This window comes from Vipera ursinii, assembly GCF_947247035.1.
Source record: "Vipera ursinii genome assembly, contig: SUPER_Z_unloc_3, whole genome shotgun sequence".
NCBI lineage: Eukaryota > Metazoa > Chordata > Lepidosauria > Squamata > Viperidae > Vipera > Vipera ursinii.
Window position 1 is genome coordinate 68,055 of NW_028148447.1, and position 25,000 is coordinate 93,054.

At 46.6% G+C, this 25,000-nt stretch overlaps 1 protein-coding gene and 1 long non-coding RNA gene across 3 annotated transcripts in view; both read right to left on the reverse strand.

Moving 5' to 3' along the window:
• Positions 1-3,450: 3,450 nt before the first annotated feature.
• LOC310650513 (KAT8 regulatory NSL complex subunit 1-like) overlaps positions 3,451-25,000 on the reverse strand; it is a 33,153-nt gene continuing 11,603 nt past the window's right edge. Inside the window, exons 4-13 of one of the 2 annotated variants that reach the window (XM_083380075.1) lie at positions 22,675-22,802; positions 20,372-20,585; positions 18,634-18,799; positions 15,418-15,558; positions 11,395-11,567; positions 10,220-10,338; positions 9,924-9,978; positions 9,323-9,435; positions 6,565-6,772; positions 3,451-4,510 (exon numbers count right to left, since the gene is read on the reverse strand). In XM_083380075.1, the coding sequence (XP_083236201.1) occupies positions 4,265-4,510; positions 6,565-6,772; positions 9,323-9,435; positions 9,924-9,978; positions 10,220-10,338; positions 11,395-11,567; positions 15,418-15,558; positions 18,634-18,799; positions 20,372-20,585; positions 22,675-22,802 (1,563 nt within the window). In that variant the 3' untranslated portion in view covers positions 3,451-4,264. The remainder of the gene's footprint in view (positions 4,511-6,564; positions 6,773-9,322; positions 9,436-9,923; positions 9,979-10,219; positions 10,339-11,394; positions 11,568-15,417; positions 15,559-18,633; positions 18,800-20,371; positions 20,586-22,674; positions 22,803-25,000) is intronic. The other variant, XM_083380076.1, reaches the window with a different exon arrangement.
• LOC310650515 lies at positions 16,902-17,832 on the reverse strand. Its single transcript, XR_014494393.1, has 2 exons — positions 17,786-17,832; positions 16,902-17,752 (listed from the first exon to the last, which is right to left on the reverse strand). It is a non-coding gene; the product is annotated as an uncharacterized lncRNA (long non-coding RNA).

The following is a 25,000-nucleotide window of genomic DNA, read 5'->3' on the forward strand; positions in this document are numbered from 1 at the left end:
GAACAGAAGAGAACATAGAATAGGGGATAACAGATTATAGAATAAACTAGAATAGGGGATAACAGATTATAGAATAAACTAGGAGATAACAGATTATAGAATAGTGTAGAATAGGAGATAACCTATTACAGAATAGTGTAGAATAGGAGATAACAGATTATAGAATAGGATAACAGATTACAGAATAGTGTAGAATAGGTGACAACATTATAGAACAGAAGAGAACATAGAATAGGGGATAACAGATTATAGGAGATAACAGATTATAGGAGATTATAGAATAGGATAACAGATTATAGAATAGTGTAGAATAGACATTATAGAACAGAAGAGAACATAGAACATAGAATAGGAGATAACAGATTATAAAATAGTGTAGAATAGGAGATAATTTATAACAGAATAGTGTAGAACAGGAGACAACAGATTATAGGAGATAATTATAGAATAGAATAGCGTAGAATAGGTGACAACATTATAGCACAGAAGAGAACATAGAACATAGAATAGGGGATAACAGATTATAGGAGATAACAGATTATAGAATAGTATAGGAGACAAATCAATGATAGAACAGTGTAGAAATAGGAGATAACAGATGATAGAATAGGATAAAAAATTATAGGGCAGTGGTGGCGAAACCTATGGCACGCGTGCCAGGGGCGGCACTCGGAGCCCTCTCTTGTGGCCCCGCGCGCCGTTGCCCTGGCCAAGTTTGCCAGAGTGGCAAGCACACAACGGTGGCATGCAACAGGGCAGGAAGTGAGCAAGCGGCGTTGCCTGCCCCCGTGGATTTGGCGAGGGACTGGACCCGGCCACGCTCACCCAGTCTGCCGTGAGCACTGCAGCCACGCCCACCCAGCGGGCCACGCCCCCACGGGCACCACAATGCTGACTTTGCTATACACAAGTGGGTTTTGGGTTGCAGTTTGGGCACTCGGTATCTAAAAGGTTCCCCATCGCTGGAATAGGAGATAACATATTATAGGAGATAATCGATTATAGAATAGTGTAGGAGATAACATTATAGAACAGAATAAAACATAGGACATAGGATAGGGTATAGTGGGAGATAACAGATTATAGAATAGGAGATAATCGATTATAGAATAGTGTAGGAGATAACAGATTATAGGAGATAATCGATTATAGAATAGTGTAGAATAGGAGATAACATAGAACAGAATAGAACATAGGACATAGAATAGGGTAGAATGGGAGATAACATTATAGAATAGGAGATAATCGATTATAGAATAGTGTAGGAGACAACAGATTATAGGAGAGAATCGATTATCGAAGTGTAGGAGATAACAGATTATAGAATAGGAGATAATCGATTATAGAATAGTGTAGAATAGGAGATAACATTATAGAACAGAATAGAACATAGGACATAGGATAGGGTAGAGTGGGAGATAACAGATTATAGAATAGGAGATAATCGATTATAGAATAGTGTAGGAGACAACAGATTATAGGAGAGAATCGATTATCGAAGTGTAGGAGATAACAGATTATAGAATAGGAAATAATCGATTATAGAATAGTGTAGAATAGGAGATAACATTATAGAACAGAATAGAACATAGGACATAGGATAGGGTAGAGTGGGAGATAACAGATTATAGAATAGGAGATAATCGATTATAGAATAGTGTAGGAGATAACAGATTATAGGAGATAATCGATTATAGAATAGTGTAGAATAGGAGATAACATAGAACAGAATAGAACATAGGACATAGAATAGGGTAGAATGGGAGATAACATTATAGAATAGGAGATAATCGATTATAGAATAGTGTAGGAGACAACAGATTATAGGAGAGAATCGATTATCGAAGTGTAGGAGATAACAGATTATAGAATAGGAGATAATCGATTATAGAATAGTGTAGAATAGGAGATAACATTATAGAACAGAATAGAACATAGGACATAGGATAGGGTAGAGTGGGAGATAACAGATTATAGAATAGGAGATAGATTATAGAATAGTGTAGGTCGGAGATAACAGATTATAGGAGATAATCGATTATAGAATAGTGTAGAATAGGAGATAACATTATAGAACAGAATAGAACATAGGACATAGAATAGGGTAGAATGGGAGATAACATTATAGAATAGGAGAATCGATTGTAGAATAGTGTAGGAGATAACAGATTATAGGAGATAACAGATTATAATATAGGAGATAATAGGGTAGAATAGGATAACATTACAGAATAGAACGTAGAATGCGGTATAACATTATAGAATAGGAGATAATGGATTATAAATAGCGTAGAATAGGAGCTAACAGATTATAGAACAGAACATAGAACACAGAACAGAACAGAGCTGGAAGGGACCTTGGAGGTCATCTAGTCCAACCCCCTGCTCGGGCAGGAAACCGTTTACCATTTAACGCAAATGAGCGTCCAATCTCTTCTTAAAAACTTCCAGGGTTGGAGCATCCCCAACTTCTGAAGGGAAGCTTGTTCACCCCAGGGATAAAACCCCGCCCCCAAGACGCAAACCGAACCACGTGGCACACGCAGAAGGCAGCCAGCCACGGGCAGATCACTACGTCGGGGGAAACAAACACGACCCCCTTTCGCCAGCTCCTGGCACAAGGCAGCAGAACAAACCCAACCGGGGCACGATGCAGCCGTCCGCCCTGCGTTCGAGAGACAAGGGCCGCTCTCTTTCGAGGGGGCGCAACAGTCCTCCATTTTGGACCGAGAGGGCGGCTGGATTTTGAAAGAGGGAGGGGGTGCAAGAGGCCGTGCCAGGTCGAAATTGAACGGCCCTCCCGGGACGGAAGGAGCAGGAAACGACATCAACGATCTTCCATCTACCGCACGGGTGTCAAGTCGCCGCGACGTATTGCGACTTTTTTTTTTTGGCGTTGCCGGAGCTGGGGTGGGTGCGGCCTCCGCACGATGGAACCAGCACGATGCGGGTTTTGACACGCCTGCTCTGCAACATTGTTGTTCTTTCAGCAGCTCCGAGAAGGCTCCGCACCCATTTGCGCCGTTCGGATGAAACCCCCCCCCCCGAGGACACAGATCAATCTCCGAGCAGCCTCGACGGCTCTCAAGACGGACAGCAAAGAATATAAATCCTTCCGTTCCCCACCATCCAGTCTATTTCCCGTGAAGAGGTTTCCCTTCTCACTCGAGAAGCTTCCTCAGATTCTGACTGAAGGATCGAAAAGTGAAGTCAGAACCGGAGGAAGCTTCTCGGACGAGAAGCGAAACCTCTTCTAAGAAAAAAAAACCAAAACCAAAAAATCCAGTTGCCTCTTGGGAAAAAAAAAAGCACCTTTGGGACATCTGAGACCAGGACGACAGAGAGATTTGACAAAATATTTTTAATTTTTTTAAAAAAATATTTAAAAAAAAAAAAAAAAGCATTTCCAAGCAAACCACCCAATAACCACTTCGGAGCCTTCATTCTTAATTCATCCGGTCAAGTTTCGTTTTTTTATTGATTAAATTAGCATTTCCGTACAACTGCATAGGATCGACCACTTTTCTGGATAGAAAAGTCTAGAAAGCGCCGGTTGCAACCATGATTGCTCGTTTTTGTTTCGTTTTTCTCCCCCCCCCCCAAGATCAGGAGAACCATGATTTCCAAAGTTAGGAGAAAAAAATAATAACAACCGCCGATTCCGGAACGGGATTTTTGCGTTCGGAAAAGCGCGGACTCCAGAACGGCATAGATAGCTTAAAAAAGGATAAACTGTGTGAAATTGATCGCCCTTTCTTCGCAAGCCCCCACCCCCGACAACAGCGGCTCAGGGGAACGAAGCCCATCATCCACTAACCCATCTCTCCAAATCAATCCACACTTCCCTGTTGCTTTCGAGGTTCCGGTCGACGGCGTCCATTCCCAAGCGTCCCATCTGGGTGTGTGATGCAGCCTCTTAGCGTCCCCCTTTATTTTTTTATTTTTTTTGTGTGTGTATGTGTGTGTGTGGAGGGGGGGTCTCCCACAGCCCTTAACCTTTCCTTCCTGTTGTGGTGCTCCCAAATTCTCCCACCTGCCGACGGGCTTCTCCAGGTCGCCCCCTCCTCCCGCCCCCACAGAGGCTCGGCTCACGGCCCCTGCCGGCCCTTCCTCGCCGGTCGTGGGGAGCTTCCGAGTCCAAAGACGGACCTCCGCTTTGCGCCCAACTTGCCCGGCGCCTGGCTCGCCAGCCGAGCTCGGTGATGCCTCTCTTAGCGTGTGGGTGTGCCACTCTCCCGACGTCTTCTCTCCGGGGCCCAAGAGGTCATCTGTTGTTCAGCGTGGGCGGGACGAAGGGCTCGGCCGGGCGCTGCCGATCGCCGTGCTCGTGAGGCACCTGGCGCTTGGCCAGGAACACCTCCCTCGGGTGAGGGAAGCCGGCGACGTTAAGGTGGTTAGTCCTCAAGGCTTCGTCCCGCGGCTGGCCAAAGGTTTTGTGGGAGGGGCCATGAAGCGCCCGGTAGTCGGCGTCGGAAAGAGGGAAGGTGCGGGGGTCCCAAGGCGGCACGTTCTGGAGAAAAGGGGAAGAACGGCAGAGTTAAGAGGAACAGAAGGCATATACAGGTAGTCCTCGACTTATGACCTGTTGCTTAAATGACTGCTTGCAGTCACAACAGACCTCTGCAGGAATGCATGCATGTCCTTGACGTGCAACGTATTCATTTGGCGACCGCTCGAAGTTACCACGGCACAGGAAAAAGTGATTTAGGACTTTCCCCCCCCCCACACACTTATTAAGTGAATCGTCGCAGTTGTTAAAGAGAGTGGCGCGGTTGTTAAGCGAATCTGGCTTCCCCTTTTGATTTTGCTCGTCGGAAGGTCGGAAAAGGGGATCACGTGACACACACACACCCCCGACGTTGTGACCAGTCATAAACAGGAGTTCCTAAGTGTCCAAATTTGAGTCCACGACTCGGGTTACCGGAACTGTCATAAATAGGAGTGAGGTGCCAAGGGTCTGAATTTCGATCACGTCACCAGGAGGATGCTGCAACGGTCGTCAGTGTGGGGGAAAAAAAAAACGGCCCTCGGTTGTCGGAACGTCAAACGGTCACTAAACAAGCTGTTGAGGAATGCTGCGATTTCAATTTGCAACGGTTTCCCGCTGGCTTCCCCTAGGATACGGGTCTGCAACCCGCGGCTCCCAGTCCATTTTCTTTCACCCTTCAGCAGCTCCCAGTCCATTTGCAGAGAGACAGAAAGAGGCACATGCGCCTCTCTCTCTCTCTCTCTCTCTCTCTCTCTCTCTCTCTCTCTCTCTGTGTGTGTGTAAAAAAAGAATGGCCTCACACTGTTCTCCGACAAGCTGAAAAGCTTATTGGGTGGGGCTCCTGCCTTTGCTGCGTCTCCGCAGGAAGCAGCAGCTCTCTCTCTCTCTCTCTCTCTCTCTCTCTCTCTCTCTCTCTCTCTCACACACACACACACACACACACTCACACACACACACACACTGAGTGGAGAAAGAGGACTGGCAGACCAAGGGTAGGAGAGCCAGCCCAATAAGAATGTGTGTCAGCTTGTCGGAGAACGACGTGAAGCCAGTTTGCCAGGTGAGCAGAAAATTGGAGAGAGGGAGAGGGGGGAGAAAGGAGGGAGGGAGGGAGGGAGGGAGGGAGAGAGGGAGAGAGAGAGAGAGAGAGAGAGAGAGAGAGAGAGAGAGAGAGAGAACTCATGCACAGCAGCCTCTATTTCTTTTTAATTAAATTCTTCAATCAAGCTTCTCCCCCCTCGTCTATATAAGCCAGAGAGTGATAGATTTTAGAGCTTATGGTTGTTAGCATATGGATGTTTATGATTGGTTTTTTTTGTTTTTATACCTTGTACTTAGCTCTGGGAAGTCGGGGGGGGGGGAGAGGGGGAGGGGGGACTGTTAAAGATAAAATGTATGTTAAAACTTTTCAATAAAAAAAAAGCTTCTCCCCCCTCGCGCGCGCATTTTGCGGCTCCCAGTGTTTTCTTTTCTCTGGGGAAAAACGGGTCCAAGTGGCTCTTTGGAGGGTTTAAGGTCGCCGACCCCTGCCCTAGGAAGTCAATAGGGAAGCTGGCGGGAAGCCGTGGCTACATGAGACTGTGGGGCTTAAGGGCAGCAATGGGAACGGCTCTCGTTAAGCAATCGTGGGGCATCTGAGGGGGCTCCCAAGACTTACAGCCTGACGAGGAGCCTGGCCCCTCTACTCCCGCTCAGGCTGAGACACAGCTGTGCTGGGAGACTTGAGTTGGACAGTGACGAAGCACAGCTGGGAGATATCCAGGAGGCATGAAAGCGCTGGCAGAAAAAAAAGAGTAGGACAGAGGAACGCAACGGGGCGGCTCCAAAGGCAAAGGAGAAGGCATTAGGTTGAATAATAAAAAGTAAATTGTAGTAGGGGATGGTTGCCGAAGGACACCACTTGTGTTGAGGATCGAGTTTCTGTCAAGTAGGCTGGGACAGAACACGCATCTCTTCAAAGACAGACCCCAAATTGCGTTCCCGATGGGCTGCCCTAAGCCGAGGACGATCTGCCAATCGGAGTTACCCATGGACGGGAGGCCACGTTCTCTTGGAACCAGCCCCGGTGGCCTCACCTGGACCTCGTCGGTACTGAAGGAAGAGTCTTCACTGAAGGAGTTCCCTCCTCGGCCTCTTAGCAAGAGGGGCGTAAGGATGCCAGAAGGGTCCGGGCTGAGCGATGCGGTTGGAGAGTTGGCCCCCTGGGGGTAGTGAAGGCTATTCGGCCCGCTCTCATGGCAGCCGGGAGGAGGCGCCCAGCGCCCGTCAGCTTTGTGGGAGCTCCTGCGAGGACAGAAAAGGGAAGCCCGTTGAGCACCTGAATTAACTTACCAGCCAGGAAAAAAAAGGCAGCTCTCTGGAAAGACGCCAAGATGGTGGGAGGGGGAGCTAGGGGGGTGGGCGGGGGAGGTGGGCAATCTTACTCCTTCCACCCCAAAGATGGAAAGGGCAGTGTCCATCGACAGGCGCCTCTCCAAAAGGTGACCACAAGTGGGGAAAATTGTAGGGTGCGCGAGACATGCCGGGAAGAGAGAAAAGCTCCACGGCCTGCCAGCTCCCAATCAGGGTTGAACTGTTCCAGGAAAAAAAAATGATCCATTGGATTTCCTGGGGCGGTGAGGGAAGCAGGTCAGGCAACGGATTGAATGGTTGGTGACTTCTCTCTTCTAAGCCGCCCCCTCCCCCCAAGCGTCTGATCTAGAGACATTACCCAATCGTTCGTTTGTAGAATCTCCGTCCATCCAATCCATACATTCATCCCCCTCTCTCTGTTTTAGCTGTCATATCATATCTCTCGTCTATCCATTCATCTCAATCTATCATTACCTATCATCTGTCACGCATCTATGCATCCATCCATCCACATCAACTATCTCGCTATCATCCATGAACCCTTTGATCTATCCATCAATCCACTCACCCACCCACCATCTCTCTAGCTATCATCTCTAGTTGTCATCTCTCCTGTCTGATCCTTCCATCCATCGTATCTACAGCTATCATCTATCATGTCTCATCCATCCATCCATCCATCCATTCAACTATGTTTGCCAGTCTGTGTCTTATCTACCTATCTATATTCTACCTCCCTATAACTCTCCATCAACCTATTCAATCCACATCGATCTACCACATCCATCCATCCATCCCCCTCTATGTATCTATCCTCTCACTCTCTCTATATCTGTCTGTATCTATGTATGCATCCATCCACCCACCCAAGCTGTTCTACCTATCTATCCAGCCAAGCTATCTATCATCTATCTACCTAAATATCTACCTAAATATCTACCTAAATATCTACCTAAATATCTATCTATCTATCATCTATCTATCTATCTATCTATCTATCTATCTATCTATCTATCTATCTATCTATCTATCTCTATTTATCTATCTCCCTCTATGTATTTGTATCTATCATCTCCATCTCTCTCTCTCTCCTCTGTATCTGTATCTATCATCTCTATCATCTATCTATCCTCCATCTATGTATCTATCATCTCCCTTTATCTCTCTATCCTATCTATGTCATCTATTACCTATGTATCTGTATCTATCATCTCCCTTTATCTATCACTCTATCCATCCATCCATCCATCCATCATCTATCTGTATCATCTATCTATCTATCTATCATCTATCTATCATCTATCTATCTATCTATCTATCTATCTATCTATCTATCTATCTATCTATCTATCATCTATCTGTCTGTGTCTGTCTATCTATCTGTATCTATGATCTCCCTCTCTCTCTCTCTCTCTCTCTCTCTCTATCTATCTATCTAGCATCTCCCTCTATCTGTCTGTCTGTCTATCATCTCTTTATCTACCTACCTACCTATCCACCCACGCACATAAGCTATCATCTATCTACCTAAATATCTGTCCGTCTATCTATCCATCCATTAATCCACCTACCCAAGCTATCTTCTACCTACCTAAATCTCCATCCATCCATCCCTATCATCTACCTTTCTACCAATCCACCTACCTAATCAATCTACCAATTCTTACCTACCCACCTAATCTACCTTACACCTCCCTCTCCCTCTCCCTCTCTCTCCTTCATCAACTTGCAACCTCAGCATACCTAAGATCTCTTTAGAGCAGGGGATTCCCCAACCCCTGGTCCGGTAGCGGGCCGTGGCATGCCAGCAACCAGTCCGCACAAACCAGTTCCATTCGTGGGACGCAGGCAGCACACAATGTTAGATGTTTAGTGCCAGCCATTGGCAGTTACCCAAAAGGGTCATCAGATGGAGGCAAAGAGGCTTCTTTGCTTCCACTGATGAGCCAAGGGTCTCAGACCCCTACAGCCCCATTGGCGAGAGAGTTTTATGGTTAGGGAGGGGCCCAGACCCCCCATAAATACCTCTGCACAAGGGGCTGCTCTTTGTCCTAGCTTCTAGTCTCTCTTCAGTTTAGTTCTTCTTCTGTTCCAGTTATGCTATGCTAGCTTGATTTCTTTTTTGTTCTCTCTCACATGCAGGCATGAATGCCTTCATGCCAAGTATTTCTTTCTCTTTAATCTATCATTGAATAAACTTTATATGATTGCATCTCTGCGTGATGCCTTTTACTTGGAAGCACCTTAACGACCCATCGACCTCGTGAGATCATCTCACACCCAATACGCCCACTCTCCGATCCGCAGGGGGAGGGGGGAAAAGCTTCCTCCACAGAAGCGGTCCCTGGTGCCCTAAAGGTTGGGGACCTCTGTTTTGGGAGGGCAGAAGAAACCGTGAGGCAAGGACCGAAATGTAGACCCGCCATCTTCTCGTGCGGAAGGAGCCTCTCGGGTGGGGGGAAACCCTGCGGGAACAAATACCTGTTGCCTCGCCGGTGGGAGGATGTTCCCGTCCAGGAATCCCAGCGAGCCCGTTCCAGCTCTTCAAATTTTTGGTGATAGTTCAGATACGTTTCATCCGATGTGTCTTCCAGCTAGAAGGAAAGAAAGCAGAGGTCAACGAGGTCTGCAAAGAGAAGGAAGAGAAGGAGAACGGCGAGGAGGAAGAGGAGGAGGAGGAAGGACTGTGGAGTCCTTGCTCCACTCTGAGCTGGGTGGTTTCCTTGCAGACGTTTCAGGACCCAACTAGGGATCCTCATCAGGGTTAGAAGGAAGGACGGGGGGGGGGGGGGGGGGGGTTGGAGGTGCTCTCTGGATAGCCTCCTTGTAGACGTTTCCAGGTTGGCGGCCCAGTGCGAGCGTGCGCGTGACGGGATGATTTTGTGCAAGGGGCAGGTGCGCGCAGGCATTGAAGACGGGGTCCCTTTGGTGACTGGGGGGGGGGACTTCAACTCCCAGAATTCCTCAGCCGGGATGCTTTTAAGACAGGGGTCTTCCAACTGGGCCCTTGTATGACTTGGTGGACTTCAACTCCCAGAATTCCTCAGCCAGAGGTGCGCCCTGATGGAGATCCGTCTCTTACCTCCGTGTCTGCCTCTTCTAAGATCACCAACTCTTTGGGATCCACTGTTCTCCAGCTAAGGAAGGGGGAGAAAACAAAGAGGTGAAGTCGACACGTTCATAAAGCCGGGGGGACTTTCCTCCCGGCTTTCTTTCTTTCTTTCTTTCTTTCTTTCTTTCTTTCTTTCTTTCTTTCCTTCTTTCCTTCCTTCCTTCCTTCCTTCCTTCCTTCCTTCCTTCCTTCCTTCCTTCCTTCCTTCCTTCCTTCCTTCCTTCTTTCTAACTCAAGTCAAGCAGTGTCTCTCAAAACCAACTGACCTCGGGGTTAAAATCTCTTTGTACTGCAGCTTCTCCACCCGGGTCGCTGCAGCCATCGACATCGGAATGACGATGTTGTTGATATCGTAGGACGTCTCCGCTTTCTTCTTCTTGGCGGGCTGATCGGGAGGAAAATTTAAAAAAAACAAAAAAACAAAAAAACAAAACCACAATCGTTTAAAAAAAGAGAGAGACAGACAGACACCGCCTTAATTCAACCTCTCTGCTTTTACGGTAGCGCTTGATATCGCGCACGTCTGGTTCGCCGCATCCCCGAAACGGTCTTTTTGATTTTTTTAAATGGATGGACAGAGAGGCGAGGCCGACTTCCCTGGGACCGCCCTGGGGTGGATTACAGGGGGAAGGGTTTTGAAAGCTAGGGGTTGAATCGAGTGGTGCTTGGTGGTCTCAGAGCCTGGGGGATGAGGTGGGGTGGGGGTTTCTTGCAGACGTCTCTCAAGCCAATTAGGGAACATTATCAGTACTAGGTGGGAATTTGGGAGGGGGAGATGACTGTGGGCTCCTTGACGTTCTCAAAGAGTTTTGCTGTTTTTCTTGCAGACGTTCCGTGACCCTACTAGGGAACGTCGTCAGTGCTGGAAGGGAGGAGGAGGAAGGACTGTGGGGTCCCTGGGGCTCTCTGAGCTGGGTGGTTTCCTTGCAGGAACCAACTAGGGAACATCCTCAGGGCTAGAAGGGAGGAGAAGGAAGGAAGGAAGGAAGGAAGGAAGGAAGGAAGGAAGGAAGGAAGGAAGGAAGGATTCTGAGCTGGATGGTTTTCTTGCAGACGTTTCAGGACCCAACAAGGGAACATCATCAGGGCTAGGAGGAAGAGGAAGGAAGGAAGGAAGGAAGGAAGGAAGGAAGGAAGGAAGGAAGGAAGGAAGGAAGGAAGGAAGGAAGGAAGGAAGGATGGATTCTGAGCTGGGTGGTTTCCTTGCAGATGTTTCAGGACCCAACTAGGGAACGTCATCAGGGAAGGAAGGAAGGAAGGAAGGAAGGAAGGAAGGAAGGAAGGAAGGAAGGAAGGAAGGAAGGAAGGAAGGACTCTGAGCTGGGTGGTTTCCTTGCAGACGTCTCGTGACCCAACTAGGGAACCTCCTCAGGGCTAGAAGGGAAGAGGTGTGTGTGTGTGTGTGTGTGTGTCCCAAAGGATCCCGTTCCCGCTCACTCACCAGCGCTGAGCTGCCGGCCGTGGTGGGATGACCCGGAACATTGTTGGCGGCTGGACCAGGAGAGTTTTCGAGGCAGAAGGAAGACGGCGCCGGATGCGAAGTGCCGGGCTTGCTGCGAGGACGATGGGGAGGGGCGCAGAGGCTGTACCTGGCCAGCCCTTTCAGCAGAGCAGCTGACAAAAGGGAAAGAAAGGAGAAGAGAGAAGAGAAAGCGTTGTAAGTCGGAGATGGTTCCGCCCCATGGCCGGGGGCTTCAACGAAGGAGGGGGAATAAGAAATTGGTAATTAAATTCCTTCGTCCACCTGGCTTCCCACCCACCCCGAAACTCAATTTTTGGCTCGCCGAGAATCCCGATCCGAACGACGGCGTTGGCAAGTCTGCCTTTCGGCTAGAAATACCGGCAAGGCCTCGGCTTAAAGAAAAACACGCTCCCTTTAGCGTCCGTTGACAGTTCCCAAAAGGGAGGGGGAGGCGAGTGCTAATGCAGATAGGAACGGTGTTTGGACGCCTTTGGGCGTCCCTTTATCACACGGGTCGTCCTTGACTTATAACGGTCCGTGGAGCGAGCAAAGTTACAGGGGCATTTGCAGGGGGGGGGAGGAAAGGAGGGCACTCCTGACCGTTTTCACGCTTAACGACCTTTGAAACGTCAACCGACATCGGCAAATTAGACAGACATCGAGATAGATGATATAGAGATGATCGATAGATGAAAGATTGAGAGATGATAAGATATACAGATAGATAAATAGTCGATATACATGCATGATAAGCTACTGTTATTGGTAAGTATAGTTGTGTGATAATAGATGACAGATATAGATGATACATACATATAGAGGTGATATAGATGTATGATTGATATTGATAAGTACAGATGTATGATGCATATTGATATAGATTTTATGATAGTTTAGATAGATACAGAGAGATAGAGATGATGTAGGTGCATGATAGATATTGATAAGTGTAGATGTATGATAGATGATAGATGCAGATGAGATAGATATTTGTAAGTATAGATGTATGATAAGAGGATATAGATGCATGAGATATTGATATTGATATATGAGTTTGGATACAGATGATATAGTTGTATGATATTGATATTGATACAGATGTACAATACAGATGATATAGTTGCATGATAGATATTGATATAGATGTACGATAGACAGACGATATAGTTGCATGATATTGATAAATATAATGTATGAGACAGATGATAGTTGCATGATATTGATATTGATAAATATAAATGTATGACAGTTACATAATATTGATGTTGATACAATTTATGACAGATGATAGTTTCATGATATTGATAAATATGACAAACAGATGATATAGTTGCATGATAATATAGATGACAGACAGATGATATAGTTTCATGATATTGATAAACATAAATGTGACAGGTGATACAGTTGCACGATATTGATATGGATGTATGACAGATGATATAGTTGCATGATATTGAAATAGATGTATGATAGACAGATGATATAGTTGCATGATATTGATAAATATAAATGTGACAGGTCCTACAGGACAGGTCCTACGGGAGAAGGGCGGTACATAAGTCTAATAAAGATAAAGATAATATAAAGACATAGTTGCACGATATTGATATTGATATAGATGTATGACAGATGATATAGTTGCATGATATTGATATAGATGTATGACAGACAGATGATATAGTTGCATGATATTGATACAGATGTACAATACAGATGATATAGTTGCATGATAGATATTGATATAGATGTACGATAGGCAGATGATATAGTTGCATGATATTGATAAATATAGATGTATGACAGATAGATAAGATATAGAGGAATGATATAGATGCATGGTAGGTAGGTAGGTGGGTAGATAGAGAGATGATGTAGGTGCATGATATTGATACAGATGTATGATTGATACATAGATAATATAGGTGCATGATATTGATAAGTATAGATGTGATAGGTAGATGATACAGTTGCATGATAGATATTGATAGTGATAAATATAGATGTATGATAGACAGATGATATATAGATGCATGATAAGTAGGTAGATAGATATGTAGATAGAGGTGATAGATAGATATAGGCAGTCATAGGTAGGTAGATATAGAGATGATGTAGGTGCAAGATAGATATTGATAAATATAGATGTATGATAAATAGGTAGATAGATAATATAGTTGCATGATAGATATTGATATAGATGTATGATAGACAGATAGATGAGGGATGCTATAGATCAGGGGTCTTCAAACTCGGCCCTTTTATGACTCATGGACTTCAACTCCCAGAATTCCTCAGCCAGCATGCCTGGCTGAGAAATTCTGGGAGTTGAAGTCCATGAGTCATAAAAGGGCCGAGTTTGAAGACCCATGATATAGATGCATGATAGGTAGGTAAGTAGGTAGACAAGAGATTACAGACTAGATCCGTGGTGGCGAACCTGTGGCACGCAGAGCCCTCTCTGTGGGCACGCGCGCCGTCGCCCCAGTCCTAGGCCTTCAGCTGGCTTTTATAAAACCTTTGCGTTTTAGGCCTCCGCAAAAAACCCACAAAAAACACCAATCAATGTCAACTTCTCGCGGGGCGGGGGGGGGAAAGATCTTGCAAAGTCGGACTTGATTGAACTTTTTAGTCCCATCCAGTCTGCTGTTACCACCCCGGCCACGTCCACCCAAAGGGCCACGCCCACGATACATGAGTGGGTTTCGGGTTAGAGCTTGGGCACTCGGTCTCCCATCACTGGACTAGATCATTAGGCACAGATTAGAGATTAGACAGACAATACACCCACCCACCCACCCCAACCCACACCCAGATGATAAATTAGGCAGACAACAGATAGACAGATGATGATTTAGACAGACAACTAGATAAGAGTTTAGAGAATTAAACAGAAACAGATAGACAGATGATCATGCAGACAGACAACATAGAGATTAGATAGATTAAATAGAAAGGGACGTGGACTAGATAGCGATAAGATCGGATATAGCTAGGCAGATTAGACAGAAATAGATTAAGACAAATTAGAGACAGACAACAGAGTTGATATGTTGACACATACATACATATAGATTAGCTAGAGGTAAAGATACAGACAAGATATAGACGGGGAGAGAGAGAGAGAGAGAGAGAGAGAGAGAGAGATGGAAATGAAAAGAATGAGAAAGACGGAGAGAAGAGATGGAGTGACGGGAAATGAGGGACAAAGAGAGAACGAGAAAGAGAAAGGGAGAGAAAAAAAGGAGAGAGAGAAAGAGACGGAAAAAAAGACGGAGAGAGAGAATGAGAAAAGACAAAAGGGAGAGAAAAGAGGGAGAGAGAGAACGAGATGGAAAGAAAGATGGAGAAGAGATGGAGGGACAGGATGGACAAAGAGAGAACGAGAGAGAGAGAAAGGGAGAGAAAAGACGGAGAGAGAGAATGAGAAAAGACAAAGGGAAGGAAAAGATGGAGAGAGAGAATGAGGGAGAGAGATGGAAATGGAAAGAATGAGAAAGACGGAGAGAAGAGATGGAGTGACAGGAAATGAGGGACAAGGAGAATGAGAAAGAGAAAGGGAAAGAAAAAAAGGATAGAGAGAGACGGAAAGAAAGACGGAGAGAGAGAATGAGAAAAGACAAAAGGGAGGGAAAAGAGGGAGAGAGAGAGAACGAGACGGAAAGAAAGATGGAGAAGAGATGGAGGGACAGGATGGACAAAGAGAGAAAGGGAGAGAAAAGGAGAGAAAAGACGGAGAGAGAGAATGAGAAAAGACAAAGGGAGGGAAAAGATGGAGAGAGGATGAGATGGAAAGAGAGAAAGACGGAGAGAGAGAGAGAGAGAGAGAGAGAGAGAGAGAGAGAGAGAGAGAGAGAGAGAGAGAGAGAGAGAGAGAGAGAGAGAATCTAGCTATCATTGTTGGGGGACCGGAGATAAGCCAGATGAAGAAAAACCAGGATCCCCTTTCGAACTACACCGCCCATCCTGCAGGGGGAGCCCCGTTGCCCGGCGCGACTTTACCCGGAGCGGCGAGCGAAGGGGAGCAGACGCTGTTGGTCAGGTCTTTCAAGCGGCCGTGGGGCGGCTTCCGAGGTTGGGGTTTGGGGCTCGGCCAGTGGTCTTCTCGGAGCAAGGCCTCGAGGTGCAAATGCAGAGGGTTGCCTGTTGGGAGGGAGGGAGGGAGGGAGAAAAAGAAAAGAGAAAGAAAGAGAAAGAGGGAGAGAGAGAGAGAAAGAAAGAAAGAAAGAGAGAAAGAGGAGGGAGGGAAAGAGAGCGAGAAAGCAATAAAAGAGAAAGAAGTAAAAGAAGAAGAGAGAAAGAGAGGGAGAGAGAAAGAGAGGGAGAGAAAGAGGAAAAGAGAAAGAAAGAGAGAAAGAGAGGAGGGAGAGAAAGAGAGCGAGAAAGAAATAGAGAAAGAGAAAGTAAGAAAAAAGAGAGAGGGAGAAAGAGGAAAAAAGAAAAAGAGAAAGAAAGAGCAAGAAATAGAGAAAGAGAAAGAAGTAAAAAAGAAAGAGAGAAAGAGAGGGAGAAAGAGAAAGAGGAGGGAGGGAAAGAGAGCGAGAAAGAAATAAAAGAGAAAGTAAAAGAAAAAGAGAGAAAGAGAGGGAGAGAGAAAGAGGAAGAGAGAGAGAGAAAGATAGAAAGGGAGAGAAAGAGAGGAGGGAGAGAAAGAGAGCGAGAAAGAAATAGAGAAAGAGAAAGTAAAGGAAAAAAAGAGAAAGAGGAAAAGAGAAAGAGAAAGTAAAGAAAAAAAAGAAAGAGAAATAAGTAAAAAAGAAAGAAAGAGAGGGAGAGAGAAAGATCGAGAGAAAGAAATAAATATAGAGAAAGGGAGAGAAAGAGAGCGAGAAAGAAATAGAAAGTAAAGAAAAAAGAGGGAGAAAGAGGAAAAGAGAGAAAGAAATAAAGAAATATAGACAAAAAGAAAGCGAGAAAGAAATAGAGAAAGAGAAAGAAGTAAAAAAGAGAGAAAGAGGAAGAGAGAAAGAAAGAGAAATAAAAAGGGGAGAGAGGGGGAGAAAGAGGGAAAGAAAGAGGGAGAAAGGAAGAGAGAGAAAGAAAGAAAGATAGGGAAACAGAGAGAGGGAGAAAGAAATAGAGAAAGAAAAAGGGAGAGAGGGAGGGAGAGAAAGAGAGAAAGAAATAAAGAGAAAGAAACAGAGGAAGAGTGAAATAAAGAGAAAGGAGAGAGAGAAGAGGGAAAGAGAAAGAAAGAGGGAGAAAGAGAGGGAGAGAAAGAAAGAAAGAGAGAGAGAGCGATGAAATTTACTTCAGGAGGGCTGGAGTACACGGACTACGGCTATTGCACCCCGTCTCTCAAGCCAATCAATCAATCAATCGGTAGAGCTGGAAGGGACCTCAGAGGTCCTCTAGTCCAGCCCCCTGACCAAGCAGGGGACCCTTCCAGAATTAGAGTTCGAAGGGACTTTGCCGCAGGGAGGCATGTCTGTCTGTCTGTCTATCTTCCTTCCTTCCTGTCTTTTTCTTTCTCTCTTTCTGCATCCCTTTTTCTTTCTTTCAGCATCTGTCTTTCTTTTTTCTTTTTCTTTCTTTCTTTCTCTTTCTTTCTTTCTGCATGTCTGTCATTTGCTTCGTCTTTCTGCAAGTCTTGTCTTTCTTTTTTCCCTTTATCTTTTTCTGCATGTCTTTCTTTTTTCTTTCTTTCTTTCTTTCTTTCTTTCTTTCTGCATGTCTGTCATTTGCTTCGTCTTTCTGCAAGTCTTGTCTTTCTTTTTTCCCTTTATCTTTTTCTGCATGTCTTTCTTTTTTCTTTTTCTTTCTTTCTTTCTTTCTGCATGTCTGTCATTTGCTTCGTCTTTCTGCAAGTCTTGTCTTTCTTTTTTCCCTTTATCTTTTTCTGCATGTCTTTCTTTTTTCTTTTTCTTTCTTTCTTTCTGCAAGTCTTTCTTTTTTCTCCTTTTTCTTTCTTTCTGCGTGTCTTTTTTCGGTTTTTCTTTCTGCAAGTCTGGTCTTTCTTTTTTCTCCTTTCTTTCTTTCTGCATGTCTTTCTTTCTTTCTTTCTTTCTTTCATGACTGTCCTCCCTTTTCCTTTTCTTTCTTTCAGCATCTGTCTTTCTTTTTTCCCTTCTTTCTTTCTTTCTGCGTGTCTTTTCTTTCTTTCTGCATGTGACTTTCTTTCTTTCTCTTTCTTCCTTTCTTCCCTCCTTTCTTTCTTTCTTTTTCTTTCTTTCTTTCTTTCTTTCTTTCTTTCTTTCTTTCTTTCTTTCTTTCTTTCTTTCTTTCTTTCTTTCTGCATGACTGTCCTCCCTTTTCCTTTTCTTTCTTTAGGTCTGTCTTTCTTTTTTCCCTTCTTTCTTTCTTTCTGCGTCTTTTTTCTCTTTTTCTTTCTTTCTGCCTGTCTTTGTGCATGTCTTTTCTTTCTTTCTGCATGTGACTTTCTTTCTTTTTCTTTCTTTCTTTTTCTTTCTTTCTTTCTCCCTCCCTCCCTCCCTCCTTTCTTTCTTTCTCCCTCCCTCCCTCCCTTCTTTCTTTCTTTCTCCCTCCCTCCCTCCTTTCTCTTTTCTTTCTTTCTTTCTTTCTTTCTTTCTTTCTTTCTTTCTTTCTTTCTTTCTCTTTCTTTCTTCATGTCTGTGTCTCTCTGTCTCTCTCTCTCTCTCTCTTTCAAAATGATCCTTTCGTGGAACTTTTCCCCCCGTCTGAAAAACGTTCCTCGACGGATAAATCCTGACCGTTCAACGTTCGAACGGCAATGAACTAAAAAAAAAAAAAAAAAAGGGGGGACAGGACCCCCCCCCGCCACTTTTTTTTTTAATTTTCGACCGTGGACACAGCAACCCCACATTCCGACGGTCTCGGCGAGCGTCGCACGGAGACGCCCTCCTGCAGATCCAGGCCCCCCCCTTTTGCGACCTTCCATCCGGCAAAGCCAGATGGGGGAAAAAAAAAAAAAAAAGGCACGATTCGCCGAACGGCCCGGCAACGGATCGAACATTGGCTGCAACGAATTGAACAAGATGCGCTTAGAGCAGCTGTTGTCTCGCTTACTGACGGGAACGGGGGGTGTGTGTGTCCCGTTCCAAGCCGAGGAGGAGGAGGAGGACGGCGACCTGCGCTCCGCCAAGGCGTCCGCTCCGTCCTTCTGACAAAAAACAAAACACACACACACACACACACAAACCCACCGAACGGAAGGAGCGAAGAAGCCGGCCCCGGGGTTGTAATATGTCACGAGTTGGGAGGCGTCGGAGTAAAGAGGCGGAGTAAAAGTTTACTCACTGTGCGGGAAGGAGAGGATGGGGTGGAAGCCGGAATCCAGCAGGGCGATCCGCTCTTCCAAGGACAGGCTCTCCGGACGGAGGGTCTGGAGCGAGGCCTTGAACTCGCACAAGACGCAGGAGTTGGGCTGCTCGCAGCTGCACCTCAGGCTGAGCGGCTTGGGCGGCTGCAAGGCGGAAAGAGCGAAGGGTCGCTCGCAGGCCTTCCTCCTCCTCCTCCTCCTCCTCCTCCTCCTCCTCACCCCTCTCCTTCCTCCCCCTCTTTCCCTTATCCTCCTCCTCCTCCTCCTCTCCATAAGTTCCCCCCTCTCTTCCGGCGCCGATGACGTTCCCTAGTTGGGTCCTGAGACGTCTGCAAGGAAACCAACCAGCTCAGACAGCACCAGGAACCCCACAATCCTCCTTCCTTCCTTCCTTCCTTCCTTCCTTCCTTCCTTCCTTCCTTCCTTCCTTTCCTTTCTTTCTTTTTCTTCCTTCCTTCCTCCTAGCCCTGATGACGTTCCCTAGTTGGGTCCTGAAACGTCTGCAAGGAAACCAACCTGCTCAAAGAGCACCAGGAACCCCACAATCCTGCTTTCTTTCTTTCTTTCTTTCTTTCTTTCTTTCTTTCTTTCTTTCCTTTCTTTCTTTTTCTTCCTTCCTTCCTCCTAGCCCTGATGACGTTCCCTAGTTGGGTCACGAGACGTCTGCAAGGAAACCAGCCAGCTCAAAGAGCCCCAGGGACCCCACAGTCCAATCTTTCTCTTTCTTTCTTTCTTTCTTTCTTTCTTTCTTTCTTTCTTTCTTTCTTTCTTTCCTTCCTTCCTTCCTTCCTTTCCTTCCCTTCTTCCTTCCAGCATTGATGACGTTGCCTAGTTGGGTTATGAGACGTCTGCAAGGAAACCCCCCCAGCTCAGAGAGCACCAGGGACCCCACAGTCCTTTCTTTCTTTCTTTCTTTCTTTCTTTCTTTCTTTCTTTCTTTCTTTCTTTCTCTTTCCTTTCTTCCTTCCTTCCTTCCTTCGTTCCTTCCTTCCTTCCTTCCTTCATTCATTCCTTCCAGCCCTGATGATGTTCCCTAGTTGGGTCATGAGACGTCTGCAAGGAAACCACCCAGCTCAGAGAGCCCCAGGGACCCCACAGTCCAATCTTTCTCTCTCTTTCTTTCTTTCTTTCTTTCTTTCTCTTTCCTTTCTTCCTTCCTTCCTTCCTTCGTTCCTTCTTTCCTTCCTTCCTTCCTTCTAGCATTGATGACGTTGCCTAGTTGGGTTACAAGACGTCTGCAAGGAAACCCCCCAGCTCAGAGAGCCCCAGGGACCCCACAGTCCAATCTTTCTCTCTCTTTCTTTCTTTCTTTCTTTCTTTCTCTTTCTTTCTTTCTCTCTCTCTCTTTCTTTTTCTCCTCCTCCTCCTCCTCCCTTTTAGCACTGATGATGTTGCCTAGTTGGGTCACGAGACGTTTGCAAGGAAAACCCCCCAGCTCAGAGAGCACCAGGGACCCCACAGTCCAATCTTTCTCTTTCTTTCTTTCTCTTTCCTTCCTTCCTTCCTTCCTTCTAGCCCTGATGACGTTGCCTAGTTGGGTTACGAGACGTCTGCAAGGGAACCCCCCAACTCAGAGAGCCCCAGGGACCCCACAGTCCTTCCTCCTCCTCCTCCTCCTCCTCCTCCTCTTCCCTTCTCCCCAGCTGGGAGACTCTCCGAGGAGCCCGCTCGCCAGGTCCGCCTGGCCTGCGGAGCGGTTGAAGCGCTCCGACGTACCTTTCGGTTCAGGTGGGCGATGGAATTGATTCTCACCAGCCGGCGCTTCTTGTATCGGCAGATGGGACGGATCCGGGCCGCCACGCAGCTGCTGTCCAGGCCAGAGGCCACGCCGGGCAGGCTGTGGTTGGCCGGAATGGGTCTCTTGAGAGGCCGGTCGGAGGTCGGGCCTTCCGGAGGGCAGGTGCCGCCGGCGCTGGCGACGGCGTTCAGGCTGTGCGGGGAGGGGAAGGGAGGGAGAGGGAGAGAAGAAACGGTCAAGGTAGCGGACAGCTCGGCGGGGATGTCGTCGGGTGGGATTATGGGGCCGGCTGGGCAGTCTGGGGGGGAATGGAGAGGCTGAGGATTATGGGGCCAGTGTGGCTGAGGATTATGGGGCTGGCTGGACGGTCTGCGGGGGAATTGGAGTGGCTGAGAATTATGGGGCCGGCTGGACGGTCTGCGGGGGAACTGGAGTGGCTGAGGATTATGGGGCCGGTGTGGCTGAGGATTGTGGGGCCGGCTGGACGTTCTGCGGGGGAATTGGAGTGGCTGAGGATTATGGGGCCGGCTGGACGGTCTGCGGGGGAATTGGAGTGGCTGAGGATTATGGGGCCGGCTGGATGGTCTGCGGGGAAATTGGAGTGGCTGAGGATTATGGGGCCGGCTGGACGGTCTGGGGGGGAATGGAGTGCCTGAGGATTATGGGGCCGGCTTGGCTGAAGATTATGGGGCCGGCTGGGCGGTCTGTGGGGGAATTGGAGTGGCTGAGGATTATGGGGCTGGCGTGGCTGAGGATTATGGGGCCGGCTGGACGTTCTGCGGGGGAATTGGAGTGGCTGAGGATTATGGGGCCGGCTGGACAGTCTGCGGGGGAACTGGAGTGGCTGAGGATTATGCGGCCGGCTGGACGGTCTGGGGGGGAATGGAGTGGCTGAGGATTATGGGGCCGGCTTGGCTGAAGATTATGGGGCCGGCTGGGCGGTCTGCGGGGGAATTGGAGTGGCTGAGGATTATGGGGCCGGCTGGATGGTCTGCGGGGAAATTGGAGTGGCTGAGGATTATGGGGCCGGCTGGACGGTCTGGGGGGGAATGGAGTGGCTGAGGATTATGGGGCCGGTTTGGCTGAAGATTATGGGGCCGGCTGGGCGGTCTGTGGGGGAATTGGAGTGGCTGAGGATTATGGGGCTGGCGTGGCTGAGGATTATGGGGCCGGCTGGACGGTCTGCGGGGAAATTGAAGTGGCTGAGGATTATGGGGCCGCCTGGATGGTCTGCGGGGGAATTGGAGTGGCTGAGGATTATGGGGCCAGCTGGACGGTCTACGGGGGAATTGGAGTGGCTGAGGATTATGGGGCCGGCTGGACGGTCTGGGGGGGAATGGAGTGCCTGAGGATTATGGGGCCGGCTTGGCTGAAGATTATGGGGCCGGCTGGGCGGTCTGTGGGGGAATTGGAGTGGCTGAGGATTATGGGGCTGGCGTGGCTGAGGATTATGGGGCCGGCTGGACGTTCTGCGGGGGAATTGGAGTGGCTGAGGATTATGGGGCCGGCTGGACAGTCTGCGGGGGAACTGGAGTGGCTGAGGATTATGCGGCCGGCTGGACGGTCTGGGGGGGAATGGAGTGGCTGAGGATTATGGGGCCGGCTTGGCTGAAGATTATGGGGCCGGCTGACAGAATAATAGAATGACAGGGTTGGAAGGGAACGTGGAGGTCATCTAGTCCAACCCTCTGCTCAAGCAGGAGACCCTGACAGAATCATAGAATGACAGGCTTGGAAGGGAACTTGGAGATCATCTAGTCCAACCCCCTGCTCAAGCAGGCGACCCTGACAGAATCATAGAATGACAGGCTTGGAAGGGAACTTGGAGGTCATCTAGTCCAACCCCCTGCTCAAGCAGGCGACCCTGACAGAATCATAGAATGACAGGGTTGGAAGGGAACTTGGAGGTCATCTAGTCCAACCCTCTGCTCAAGCAGGAGACCCTGACAGAATCAAGAGTTGGAAAGGACCTCGGAGGTCAAGCAGGAGACCCTTAGGGAACTATACAATGACAGAGCACAAAGGGACCTGGGAGGTGATCCAGTCCAACCCCTGCTTGAGTGGGAGACCCTGACAGAATCATAGGCAAATGGACTTGGAAGGGACCTTAGAGGTCATCTAGTCCAACCCCATGCTCAAACAGGAGATCCTTACAGAATCGTAAGAGTTGGAAGGGACCTGGGAGGTGATCCAGTCCAGCCCCCTGCTCGAGCAGGAAATCCTGACGAGAGTCACGGAATCGCAGAGCGGAATCCGATCCAAAGAGCCTGGACCCACTCACCAGTTGCTTATTCCGTTGACTTGATGGGGGTTTGCGCAGGCTTTGGGGGGCTCCGGCGAGCCGTTGATGGGGGCGCAGGAGGGATTCTGACAGACCAGGTTCCTCAAGGACTGGGCGAGGTGAGAATTCTAGACATAAGAAAAAAAAAGAAAAAATGCAAACATTTGAGGTTGACGGAAGCGGTTGGGCAGAGAGAATCTATCCGAGAAAAATGTAGGTTTTTTTTGTTTTCCAGCAATTCTAAAGCCGGAGGAGAATCAATCAATCAATCAGTATCTATATTTCTATCTATCTATATCATCTATCCATATCCATATCTATATCTACCATCTATCTATATCTATCTATAACTCTATCTCTATCATCTATCATCTACCTATATCTATCATCTCTCTCTCTCTCTCTCTCACTCTCTCTCTCAATTCTAAAGCCGGAGGAGAATCAATCAATCAATCTATCTATAATCTATCATCTATCTCTATCTATCATCTATATCTATCTGATCTATCCATATGTATATCTATCATCTACCTATATCTATCATCTCTATCTCTATCTCTCTATCTCTCTATCTACCTATCTAGCAATTCTGAAGCCGGAGGAGAATCAATCAATCTATCTATAATCTATCATCTCTCTCTCTCTCTCTCATCTATCTCTATCTATCATCTACCTATATCTATCATCTCTATCTCTATCTCTCTATCTACCTATCTAGCAATTCTGAAGCCGGAGGAGAATCAATCAATCTATCTATAATCTATCATCTCTCTCATCTATCTCTATCTATCATCTACCTATATCTATCATCTCTATCTCTCTATCTCTCTATCTATCTAGCAATTCCAAAGCCGGAGGAGAATCAATCAATCAATCAATCAATCTATAATCTATCATCTATCTCTATCTCTCTATCATCTACATCTATCTGATCTATCCATATGTATATCTATCATCTATCTCTATAATCTCTATCATCTATCTCTATCTATCTATCATCTACATATATCTATCATCTCTATCTCATCTATCTATCTATCAATTCTAAAGCCGGAGGAGAATCAATCAATCAATCAATCTGTCTATAATCTATCATATATATATATATATATATATATATATATATATATATATATATATATATATATATATATATATATATATATATATACATACATACATACATATATGTGTAAATTACTAACAAAGAATTAAAGGGAAACTGAGATGCATTTCTGACTCCTTAGTCGTCCTCAGCCAGCCATACCCTTCTGAGATTCGAACCAGGGCTGATTGCATATGAGGCAGTGTTATTTGCCTCTAAGCCACAAGGTCTCTCTCGTTCTGTTAGCTTTTTTTTTTCCTGCAAGGGAAGATATGTTTCAAATGTTAACTATTTAGATTACCTTGCTAGGCCCCAAACATGGGGCAAATCTTTATTTCCTGTTTTCAGCCTATCTTGAAGGCTATCGAACAGGCAGTAGTCACACCGGACAATTCATATATTTGTGTAAATTACTAACAAAGAATTAAAGGGAAACTGAGATGCATTTCTGACTCCTTAGTCGTCCTCAGCCAGCCATACCCTTCTGAGATTCGAACCAGGGCTGATTGCATATGAGGCAGTGTTATTTGCCTCTAAGCCACAAGGTCTCTCTCGTTCTGTTAGCTTTTTTTTCTGCAAGGGAAGATATGTTTCAAATGTTAACTATTTAGATTACCTTGCTAGGCCCCAAACATGGGGCAAATCTTTATTTCCTGTTTTCAGCCTATCTTGAAGGCTATCGAACAGGCAGTAGTCACACCGGACAATTCATATATTTGTGTAAATTACTAACAAAGAATTAAAGGGAAACTGAGATGCATTTCTGACTCCTTAGTCGTCATCAGCCAGCTATACCCATCTGAGATTCGAACCAGGGCTGATTGCATATAACACTGCCTCATATGCAATCAGCCCTGGTTCGAATCTCAGAAGGGTATGGCTGGCTGAGGATGACTAAGGAGTCAGAAATGCATCTCAGTTTCCCTTTAATTCTTTGTTAGTAATTTACACAAATATATGAATTGTCCGGTGTGACTACTGCCTGTTCGATAGCCTTCAAGATAGGCTGAAAACAGGAAATAAAGATTTGCCCCATGTTTGGGGCCTAGCAAGGTAATCTAAATAGTTAACATTTGAAACATATCTTCCCTTGCAGAAAAAAAAGCTAACAGAACGAGAGAGACCTTGTGGCTTAGAGGCAAATAACACTGCCTCATATGCAATCAGCCCTGGTTCGAATCTCAGAAGGGTATGGCTGGCTGAGGACGACTAAGGAGTCAG